At 28.8% G+C, this 13,061-nt stretch overlaps 1 protein-coding gene across 4 annotated transcripts in view; it reads right to left on the bottom strand.

The window, feature by feature from the left end:
- LOC108564494 overlaps positions 1 to 5,080 on the bottom strand; it is a 109,207-nt gene extending 104,127 nt beyond the window's left edge. For all 4 annotated transcript variants that reach the window (XM_017923561.1, XM_017923562.1, XM_017923560.1 and 1 more), the window contains exon 1: positions 4,580 to 5,080. In XM_017923561.1, coding sequence (XP_017779050.1) covers positions 4,580 to 4,841 — 262 coding nt within the window. In that variant the 5' untranslated portion in view covers positions 4,842 to 5,080. The remainder of the gene's footprint in view (positions 1 to 4,579) is intronic.
- Between the last annotated feature and the right edge of the window lie 7,981 nt (positions 5,081 to 13,061).

Consider the following 13,061-nt stretch of genomic DNA (forward strand, 5'->3'; position numbering starts at 1 on the left):
AATTGTATATGTCTACTGATCTTCGTTATTATTTAACATTAAGAACAAAAAGAACGCATACATTGATATAAACAAAGTTCAAAATATATTAATATTTTATCAGTAGTAAACTTTTGTAACTTTCATAATAATTGAATAAGAATTTGAATGATAATGATCACTCACCTGGATCAAGTGTTGATAGAAAATAAATATTTTATATCATTATATGTAAAGTTATTAGAAGATTAATAATATTAAGATAGTTAATAATGTTTATGTGAATGATTGTTAAACAAAGGTTACTGCACGTGCAATAATATATGACTTTTTTACGCTTAGAGTACAGGAAATATAATAAGTACCATGGGCAGACCGTTAACTATGGGGGCATTTGGTTAATACTGTTTGGGGGCCCTCGGCTGTCACAGTTTGGAAGTCCTTGGCTAACATACTTCGGGGCCCTCACATTGTTTATTTGTACTTTATTAAAATTATTTGGTGGCCCCAGTTTGAGGGTCTAGCCAATTTAGCACTTTTATTGAAAAAGGTACTGCCTGCAGCCCTTAATGATCTTACCTAAATCATCCCCTGATAAGTACGGATGTCGCTTTATATTTTATCTGTGTAAAATTAAATATAACGAAAAACTCTATACGCAATTTTAAAAAAATGGTGTTTGAGTTCCAATCTCGAGTCAAGTAACTCGAACTAAGTAATTTATATAATTTGCTTTCCTGGAAATTTTAAATTATTTAGAAGTAAATGAAGCTTATCCGAGAGAATTCCCGGATGGTGCATCAGGGTGAATGAGCTTGTTCGACCCAAAGTGACCTACATATATTTATATATATGTAATTTGGTAAAGAGGCCTTATCTGGGTCCATAGTTAGATGATACAGGAAAACCCCGAAACCCTTGCCAGCATTATTATTTGTAGATCTGTGCAATAAATCCTCATTTTCCGAAAATGGAGCACCGCTGCTTGAATGGAGGTTTTCACACATCGATTTTGTTGTTTACCACCACTATAATCCATTCGGTGCTAGAAATGCTGAATTTTACTCGCAAATCGAGCTTTTACCATACATGTTCGCTCATTTTTACATATTTTTTTTTATATTTCCATGCACACACTTAAATATTCAACAATAACATATTAAATGTTTCCATTTGTGCAACCATTATTACACAATTACACATAACAACAATAATATTTCGAAGTAAAATCGAGAACCTAGAAAATTAATAACCGAGAACCGAAAAAACATTAATAATTACAAAAGATTAAAAGTTAATTAATTTACATTTGAATCAGTTTCTTACGAACTCTTAACTTTAGTCGCTTTGATAATTTATTGAAACTATATGTTTTCTTCAGAAGTTACATCGCAAAACTTGTAAAATGGATTAAATCAGATTGTTTGGCAACGAAATCAAAGAAACATATATGGATCAGCAAACTCTATTGGTTGTTTGGAAGAAATTCAGTGATATCGCTAGACAACAAATTATTGATATACAAATCAATCCTCAAACCATTATAGTCATATGGAATACAGTTAGAATTAGGTTCAGCAAGCAATTCTAACATCGAAATACTCCAGCGATTTCAACCAAAAAAACGGCCCCAGACGCTACAACCGTAAGGGCGCAAGTAATAGGTAATAGTATTAATCTCTTAAGAGGAGGGAGACGCAAATTAAATATTTGACCCGTTTATTTTTTTTTAGAAGCGGACGCAAATTAAATGTTTTTCTCCAGGCGCAAGATTTCGTGCTTACCTACGCGCCCTGTTATGTTCCCAATAGAGTTAGTGTTACACATGGAAATGGTTAAAAGTATAATTAAATACTCTAATGAAACAAACAAACGAAAAATCTAGTAAATCCGACACAAACAAATACATTTAAAAAGTGCAACAATTACCACAAAGATTGAATTAAATTTTGTGACAAAAATAATTTTATGTTACTTAATACAGATTAATACTATAGAGTTCCACAACTATGTAACAATTGTACCGCAAACAAATTTATTTAATGTCCTTTCTGTGATCAATCGTTAATAAAATAGATGTTAATCAAAAAAATATGTTTTTTATGAATATCCATGGTATAGTGATATTATTTTTGTAATGATGATATTATATACATTTTTTATATTTATGAAGATATTTTTTTTAATTTTATTATTACAAATATAGTAATAAATTAATACAATATAAATATTACCTGAAATGATCATTTCAGATATTTAACTTTGTTGTGTAAAGACACTGTCTTTTTATTGAAGATAAATGGTCTCTCATTACTTAATATTAGACTATAATATATTTTTGTTTGTTTTGTTACATAATATAAATATTCAAGTACGGTGTTGTATTATATTTTTTTTATATATTAAGAACACTGTGCGTTTAATGAAAAGGTCAAATATTTTATGATAAAATACGACGCTCGGCATTCTTCAGACACCAAAAAAGAAATTGTTGCTCGAACCTAAATATATTTTCACTATGGCATGACTACAATATACATAACGTAATCATTTTTCGTAATCGCTCTAAATATTTACAACGTTATAATAATATGGCCTATATTTTCCATGGAAATATCAATTTTTTATTGTCTATTTTCACTGTACCATTTGTATGTATGTAAAAGCGAATATGTAATAAATTATGTTTATTATTAATGTTATAAGAATTGTTTAAATATTATTCATTAATTAATTAGGGCAGAAAGACTGCGGGCAATAGCCCTTTGGATGTTGTTATATAATACATTTTGTTTATTATTAATTAATTATTATTTACTTATTAGCTTAATGATTCCACCTACATTAACAATTCGTATACAGTTTCCATGATTTAATACTTAAAACTAATTAGTAGTTAATTATAAAATTAAAGAGTTATTGCATAACGAGAAGAAGAGTAGTCCCAGATTTTGCGACTGCTATACAATTTTAAAAATTTGTGTTCAAACATATTACGTGTGTTTTTTTTGTGTGCAAAGTTTGAAAAAGCCTAAGAAAGAAGACAGTCATAAGAGAATAAAAAAAATAATTAAAAGAACTAATTATTTCATTTTTTTTTGTTTTTTGCAAATCGAATTTTCATTCTAGGTTGTTTCATACTGTGATAGAAGAAAATATAAAGATTATTGACGCTCCTTAACAATTTATATATAATTATCTTTGAATAAACTTTATACATAATTTGTCTTCAGTATTTTTATCGTATTTTACATTCTTACATTCATTTATGTGGGAAAAATTGTTATGATAATAATTTTATTCTTCGTAATTAACAAACATTTTGATAAGTTATCCATTTAAAAATACATTCCATTAAATGCATTAACTATATTTATTGAAGATTTTTTCATTAGAAGCATTATTTTCAACTTTACGTAACGCAAGACTTGTGGCATTTATTTACATGTTTACATTTCATTTACATTCTACGTCTGTTTCATAAGCTTTCTCAGTTTCAGTCTCTTTGATGTTTTTTGACGCTATATCACGAATGTTATTCTATTAATTTACATGCAATACACCATAAGATTTTCTTAATGTTGTTAATTTATTTTTCTAAATTTGTATATATAAATTTTAATTGTACTAAAATCATTCGTTAATAGAATTGCTTTAAATTCATACGTTTATTAATTCAATTCCTATACAATTATTGCATAAGTATTTGTATAATCTGGGGATTTCTTTTTCTGATTTATTGTTATATTTTTTGTTACGTTATTGTATAATGATGCAACATTTACATATTTTTTTATGTAAATGTTAGAAATGTAATGGAAACTGGGCTAATCCCGTGATAGCAGTAGTACTTTGCTAAAAAAAGAAGCTTCTTTTTAGTAGTACAGCAATAGAAAATATAATAATATCACTAAAGTAGCCAAGTTTCTCATATTATAGGACAGAGTTTCCCAAACTAAGTTGCGCGGAACACTGGTGTAATAAATAATGAATGTTTTTTTTTATGTTCCTTGAAAATTTCAGGATTTTAGAAGTGTTCTGTTGCAGAAAAAGTTTGGGAAATCATTTTGTAAGGACAACTACAACATTTATATTCTGAAAATTAGAACGATTAGAAATAATGTATGATAAAATGTGTCGTTCATTGTTATGTATTGTATATACCCTATTTTTTTTTATTAATAAATATATTGTTATAATGAAATATTTTATTCTCTACTGAAGAACGTTGCTTGAATGTACTATTCATTAAGTAATTAAAATGTTCATTTAATCATTGTTTTCCTAGAAGATAGCTTCTTTTATTTTTTTGTCTTCATAAATAATTAAATTAAAATCAATATGTGATTTCCAAAGTATAGAGTTCAGTTATTTCCTTCCAATGTTTGAAGGTGAATTATTGAACAGCACGCCAAGGCTCGCTCATCAGCATGTCTATTCATGCACGTCTATCGCATGGACGTCGGTAATAAGTAGTCCCTTACTTTATTTATTCCGAGCTAAATATCGATTTTATATTTTATATCACAAAAGTTTGTATCCAGGTAGTTATAATATAAATTCTTCAGGAATGAGAGAAGAACCTGTGGAAGAACAATACCTTGATAGGTGACGCCGGAAACGAGGAGATCCGTTGAAAACAGGTTATGTGAGATGGTGAGGTTGTAGTGTGGTCGATCGGTCCTTTTGGCACCGTCCAACGTGCGGCATTCTCGCGGAGGTCCTGGCGATCGTCCAGGTGCAGGATCACCCTCGTCCCTCGTCCGCAAAGACATCGCACCACCGGCCTGGATCACCCCGAACACGATCAAAGAGATCAAAAGCATCTTTGCCATGTCCATCGAAGATAAACGGTACATCATAGTCCGAACTTCAAAAGTAAATATTAAACGCGCACAAAGTTCCCTACTTCTTCTCTAGTAATTTTATTATATCACAGACGCATTTCCAATCGCCGCAAAAAACTTAAGTATTAAACCTAAATCTATCATTGCTATATTTATTTCTAGTATGATTATTATTATTATACATTTTAATTATCAACATCAAACCGAAAATAAGTTAGGCAAAAACAATTTAATTCCGAAATATTCTTCACACATAAAAAAGCTTAACGTGAATTATTTTTTTAAATATATATTATTTAATATTAATTTTTTGAATATTATTTATTTAATTTTGATGCGAGATTTAAGGGTTGAATCAGATCGCTTCGGCAAAGCAAGTACGTTCAGAATGCAGAGATGATTTCTTATTTTTTTTGTTGTTATTGTTGTTAAGATTTATCTTTATTTTCTGTTTGTTTTTTGACGATATCTGGGGTGTGTTTAAGAGCGAAGCGAGTGGCGGTTCTGCCGGACGCACTGAAACTGGAAAAATTTCCTCGTCGGCCGCTTTCAGGACTGAAATGCGGTCGGGGGCGGCTGAAACCCCGCCGTGGCGGGGGTAGAACAACCCGCGCGCGCATTAATTCTCTTCCATTACATCACAACCGAAGACGCTTTACCTTTGCATCGTTGTAAGGAAAGAACGCATCTTTCCCATCATTTTTGTACTTTCATCTTTATTTATTTTTTTGCTGGAACTTTTCTCAAGTCTTAGGGGATTCCGCCTCAGACGATGACAAATGGATTGGTCGCATTATGAAATAAACATTCGCGGTTTTCATACGTTCTTTTTTGTTGTTGCTGAAAGCAAGCCCTTTCGTCGTCGTTGTCGACAAACCTTAGCATAGCTCGCGCGCCGCGTTTTCGGTACTTGTTTTTTTGACCCCGTTTCTGCATTTCCGCGGGGCTGGCACCGAAACCTAGGTTTAGCTCCCTTCATCAATAAAAGTTACGTAAAGTTGACATACATTTATCAGGACGTCAACAAAGCAGCTACCGTTTGAATACAGAAAAGATGCTTTTTTTTGGGTACTTTTTCATATTATTTTTTTTTTTTCAGATTCAGCAAATGGAAAACATAAATTACTGATACAATTGTAGAGCATGGACCGATGCCAACGTGTCACGATTTGCAGACAAACAAAACGTAAGACATTATCAAATCAATATTGCTACAACTTTATTAAATATAAATAGAAGAAACTGAAATTGTAATGTTATAACAATGTTTATTGCCACAGTCCTACAAAAAAGTAAATAAATACATACTAAATGTAAACACAAATTATAATAATTTAAAATTATGTAATGTTATGTAATAAATTTACAATATTTAAGCAAAAAGTACAATTTCTGAAATTAGGAAAATTGTAAATGAAGAGTATCAAAGTGTATAATCAGAATTATAGTATAAATGGATTAAAAAAATAAAAGTAAAATATCTATTTTTGGTCCCATAAAAGTCTCGTGGACCCCAAAAAACCTCGTAAGCCCTAGGCACAGTGGCTAGTTTCAGCCTAAATGTCTATTTTACATTATGAATTTATTTTGACAACCAATTACAGAAGAAAAAAGTTTATTTTACTTAATGTATTGGGTTAGCAAGAAATCATTTTATGATTCAATTATTACTTTTATAAACTTACAAATGTAGTTCTTTAGTTTTAAATAAAATTAATATGAGGATATTTTCATTTTGCTTTCCAGCTAAATCTGCAATATTTATAAATAGCAACGGTTGTTCTATAAATAAATAGCTCGACGTTGAAGCCATCACAAACAGACTCTATGAGCGGTTTAATTACGGTTTCATCAATGAATTTGCCTATATTATCTATCCATCAAACCACCCCCATTATTTGATGTTTGCACTATTAATAGTAAAATCGAATAATTTTTTTCATTTTTAAGATTATTTTTCCATATTACGTGTTGCATATATACAATTATTAATAAGTAGGAATGTTTTAATCATTAGCAATAGTCAATGGTCATTTGCAAAAGTACTTGAGTTAAACGGAGACTCGAATAAAACGGTCTTAAATTACGACAATAGTCACTTGAGTTACACAGACTCTCATATAAAACGACCAAATATGACGAAAATCAAATAAAATGTTATTATAATCAATTGCAAATTCTTTAAATCAGCAATCTCCAAACTACGACCCGCGGGCCTTTATCGGCATGCGAGCACCACCAATTCTTAATTCTTCAATTATGGTTATGAGTAAGTTTAGAGCGAAATTTACTTAAATACATTTATAAAAACATGATGACTTAGTCTTGTATAAAACGATATTGAATAGTATGGAATCAATTAAGCGTGTTATTTACGGATTGACTTTGTTGATTGACTACTTGATACAAGTTGATAGCTGTCATTATGTGACCCAATTTTGAGAAACGCTGATTTACATAATATTATATAATATAATTCACTGAAATCCTAATATATTATTTGTAAAAACAAAGAGGTCAATCTTCTTTATTCTTTGTGTAGTAATAAAATAGTGCTGCAGGAAGCGAATGTGATTTGATGCTTTAGTGGTAGTAAAATGGATTGATTCGTATGACATTTGCAGGATCTATTACATGAGTAGAGTGTTTTCCGTTTGAAAAAATCTCGCTTCACACTGTCTATGCATTATTAATTAACCTTTAACTTAAATATCAATAATTTTGACATTTAATAATTATGTCGTTACTGCATTTAGAACAAAATTGATTTAATTAAAGATCATATGCACAATAGGTGTCTATTATTTACTAGTTTATGAAAGTTAAGCAACAGAATATGCAAAATGTACTTGGATTGGTTATAAATTACGTTTGCCAAATAAATTATCATTATTACAATACACATGACTCAAATTATTTGTAGACTATTTTTGTTTGAAAAGTGCATTATTTGAATCATTTAAGTATTAAAATCTATAATATTATTCATATATAGTTACAACTGTTTTTGATTATTTAACTATGAAAACAGTTGGTGGATAATTTTCAAATATTGTTAACAAATGTTAACATTTGTATTAAATTAATATATAAGCAAGTGAAGGAGTAAAATATTATGAATATAAAAACATGTTTTCTTTTATATTATTACAGCAATCTAATAAAAGATAATAAGCCGACTTTTGCTAGTATTGAAGAATTTATACAACAACCAACTTTTACATTAGATTAATCACTTTCCGCATATATAGATATCTCGATTTAGTTGTTGGTATAGGTTTAGCAGATTTCTCTTAACATTTTAGATTAGAGAAAACTAGATAATGTGGACCATCAACAGATTGCGGGCAGATCCTACACAGAGTTGAATGTCGTAGGCTTCATCTGCGTGTATCAAAATGTTGGTGATTGTGACAGATGACCATGTGAACGTTACATGTTCTAATTTTCCATATTTGTATCCAGCGCTCTATTTTATCTAAGTATGTTTTAAAGTATTTCGAAATAGTTGTCAGAAAAAATATAAAAACACCATTAAACTTAAGATCCGCTATGAACATCATGTAAAAATAGGAGGACCATCAAATTTAACGTAATGATATCTTTTCGTTTTTGTGTTTAACTTGTAAGTGCCTCTCTAGAATGATCTGAAGATACTTCAATATACATGCAGAAGCACTAATGTTGTAAAGCAAAGATGATTATAAAAATATAAAAATTTGTTTTTTTTTTCTAAAATTTAAATTATTTTTAATATTTCCTATTTATATAAAAGTAAACTACTTTCAATGAACTTTATTATACGTCAAGTGGGCTGTTCGATATTTTCTTTGAAGTCAGATGCAAATCTTTAAATTTACAAATAAGACCAGTTGATTGACACGCCTTATGCAAAACGCTCGAAGTTTATGTAAAACTGAATTTTCACGCATATTAAACTCTCTCTGGTTTTCAAATGGAATTCGTAAAATACGGTTTAGCTTGACGGGCTGTTGCAGACCTGCCGGAGTTAGTCGATATGTGTATAGTATGATGTGTATGTGTATGCATCATATACCGCAGGATAAAAGGTTTTCTTGCTTCATCGGAAAGTCCATAAAATCAATACTCACTTCAATTACTTGCAATCACTTTAAATATTTTATTTATTTGAAAAAAAAATCATTTAATCTTTAATGTCAGTCATTTATTGTATATCTTCTTTAATAAATAACATATTTCGTTTCAATTATAATTACCTTAAATACACTTAAATTATATATTTTTATCTATAAATAACTTTATTTTATGCAAATTCATGTGATTAATTTATTGCATTTTTTATCCATGGAATCCATGCAAGTATAATACAGGTATCACCCGACTTATAAACTAGTTCCGTTCAAAGGGTTGTTCGTAAAACGGGTGAATTTTAAAAATTTCAAAATATACTTATCTTACCACACTTTATCATGGTTTTTACTTTTATATATGTTAAATATGTTGAAAAAATAAATTAAAATAAACAAAATACTTACTTACAAATACTTTTCAATGTAGACATCGCAATTATTTAATAAAAAACAACAAAAGAAACAATTGCAACAAAACAGACTTTCAAAAGTATTATATTTTATTAAAGAAATGATCAATTTTTGTTTGCACAGTTAAGTTTTTATGACTATATCTTGTTCGTAAGTCGGGGGATATCTGTATAGAAAAAATAAAAAATTCTTAATAATTTTGAAAATTTTTGAAAATTTTTATTTTTCATGAAAAGTTACATAATATTGTATTCATTCTACACTAGAATAAAAATAATAAAATCTATATGAAACATAATACTAAATATTGAAATAGAACTAAATAATAATAAAATAAATCAATGGATATGACTGCACATTCAACTTTGTTGATGAAATATTATCCATTTTGTAATAACACGGAAACCAAAATATCATACTAAATATTAATAAACAACTAATAATAAATAAATCAACCTGTCTGACTTTACGTTAAAGTTTGTTGATGAAATATATTACCTGTGTTTGAAATCGATGAAGTATATTTGCTATGAAATATATTGAATCTATTAAATAAAGCACATATTCAAACGCACGACCTTCCAACTTAAACATAGAACAATGTTTGCCTTTTAAATTGCAATTTTGCTGGTTTTGTTATCCTTATTATGATGATACAATCAAAAGGAGCAACCTGAAAGTTGCTTCAGGACGCTGCTATAAATCACACGCACGTTTTCACAACAATGGTGAATGCATTCTGCTTTGTTTATATTTAAATTCTTATTGTTTTCAGTTCCTATTGTTAATCTGAACATTTATAACAAAAAAACCGAATATTTTTTTTATTCTGATATAATAATAAAATATATAAAATGTTTAAGAACTTTTTAGTTAACATTTGAAATTAAAAATATTAAAAGTCTAAGATTTGAAAGAAATCCTGAAAAAAATTGCTCAAATTTGAAAATTTATTACAGAAAAATAAGAAATAACAACAATCTGACAGTAGGCACTTTGGCAAATCAATAGTTTTATCTTTAATATGCATATTTCGTGATATAATTTGTTTGTGTAATGAAACAAAATCTAAAAACTTTAAAAATATCGTAAAATCACCATATCTTGATCGTTAATTAATGTTACGTAACAGCAGTTATATCACTATATAAGCAGTACAAGACTTCCTCTGATGGAATCATTAAGTATATAAAAAGTGTTACAGTTATTAAGTAAAATTTAAAAAAAAATGTATAAAATGATTAAAATAAAATTATGTTTAAACGTTTTGATTTCCATACGGCATTACTTAACCATAGAATGTAAGATCATAATATTTATACTTTTCCAAATTACACAGAGTACCTAGGCTTTTGTAGAATACCGAGTTATAGAATTTGCATATAAATATATACACAAACAGTTTGGTGCATATGTGCGATAGTCTCTAACTAAGTATTATTAATGGTGTTTAGTGGGGTAGCGAGATGCGGATTAATTAAGGCAACGAGGAAATTGGAACTTGGAGAGGAAGGAAAATGGTGTCCTGGACAGGTGGCTATGAGGGGTGCGAGAAAGAGTGAGAGAACAACGACTCCGAGTGAATATATATATATGAGAGTATATGTAGTATAAGAGAGAGATGGAGCGGCGGAAAATTCAGGTGGTTGGTGCAAATCCATGTTGTCTGGATTGCCGAGTCGACGGAGAAACTGCTCAGAGGGTTGAAGGAGAATGTTGTGGTATGGGTTGTACAAGTTTTGTACGGTATGCATTATTAAATCGATCCTATTGCAAATGCGCACTTTAGGACAGTCATTAAACAAACCCGCAACTGCAATTTAATTAAATCTATCAATGTGAAAATAAAACGTATGCGTAAAACCTTGAGTAGGAGCAACAAACTCATTAAGGAGAAGGCTTTTGGAAACTTGACAGCGTATAACAGTCACATTTGTTTCCTACCTAATTGGACTACTTCTAACGTACACTTGTATACTTGATCTATACACTTCTTGCTGAAGTTGACACACGCTTAATTTTGCTTACATCTTCAATGTTATCTCCTACTACAAATTTATTTTCATCGTCATCTTGGAAAATAAATTTGATCTAATTAAATAATTATTATTAAGTCGCTTGAAAATACTCTATTTTCATAATCTCATCAAAATACTCTCAATCAATTTGCAACATTTATGAGTAAATGTCAAAAACAAAACAATGAAATCAAATGAATAAACATATATTATTGATCATTTTGAAGATTGCAATAAATTTGAACCAAATTAGATAATTAAAATTGCTTAGAAACACAAAATAGCCAATCTTTCAAAATTGCCAAAATGTAATCAGTACATTTGACCGATTTGTTATATTCACAAATTAATAAAATTTCAAACACTTGTTTTGAATATTCAAGTCCTTCTTTGAGCAACTTCAATGAATTTTGAAATAAGTTTGAGACAATTAGATAATTACTTCTTCGTTGCTTGGAAACACAAAATAGTCAGATTTTAAAGTTGACAAAATGTCATCAATATTTTTGATATTTTTCTAACATTGAAACATGTAATATTCTTTTTTTAATAATTAAAAACGATTAATTTTATTTTTATTGTTAATAATAATTAATTTTCTCCTTTGAACAACTAATAAGCTTTCATTTCAAGCAACAAACGTATAGTTTAATACAATTATACAAAGTACAAGTGAGTTACTTGGTAACGCACAACTTCAAAACAATTAAGAAGATAACAAATCTCACTAAAATGAGTTCATACTTAGTGAATCTGACTTTGAAAGTTGACAAAATATCATCTAAATTAGGAATTAGTTTGGTGTGTTTAATCCTTTAGTTAAATGTTGAAAAACGACTTTATCCAATAAAATATAATCTTTAATTTATTTCTTCATTTAGAATAAAGTTATTACCAAAATATTGTTGCTCTAAGTATAAAAATGTATGTGTTCAAAATTTTAAATTTTGTAAAATATTTATATAAAATATTCACTTCTTCGCATATGTTCATATTGTGTATTTCGTGGTTAAGCTTATGAAGGTTTGTTTGTTTAAATTGGTTTGCTGCAAGATGTTGTCATACAGCTGTTGCCCCTCGATTTTATAAACCAGCAAAATTTGATATAACATCGCAAGAGAATATAGGAAATTGTATGAAATTTGTCATAATGTAATGTAATAATAATATTTTTAATATTTTCAATAAATTATAAAAAATGATAATAATATTTATTGAAACAGTAAAATTACAAAATTAAAAAAAACTCAATACAATAATATAAATATCAAAAAAGTCAACTGCTTCAAATGGCTATTGACCATAGGTCTTTCTGCACTATATATTCAAATTATTATCTAATTGCAAAATGTATTAAAAAATTGAAACATAATTCTCCATAAATCTCCATAATCTGATACGATAAGTTATATAATTTAATAATAGTTTATTTTGCGAATATGAAATTCGAATTATACTCAAAATACAAAGCGCAGCTCATTAAAGTCTTCACCTGTTAAGAGTCTTGTGGTCAATGCATATCAACAATATATAAAATTGTGAAGAACTTCGATCGTCACGTATTAAATTTATGAACGAAAACAGCGGTAAAAAAAATGAGAAAATTGTACACGTGACGCAAAGAAAACTGTAAGATCCAAGAAGCCATAAAGGACAGAAAGGCTTACGGCGGAACTTTCTGAATTTAATGAAAT

The sequence above is a fragment of the Nicrophorus vespilloides genome, unplaced genomic scaffold (assembly GCF_001412225.1).
Source record: "Nicrophorus vespilloides isolate i.1.1-1 unplaced genomic scaffold, Nicve_v1.0, whole genome shotgun sequence".
NCBI classification, from domain to species: domain Eukaryota; kingdom Metazoa; phylum Arthropoda; class Insecta; order Coleoptera; family Silphidae; genus Nicrophorus; species Nicrophorus vespilloides.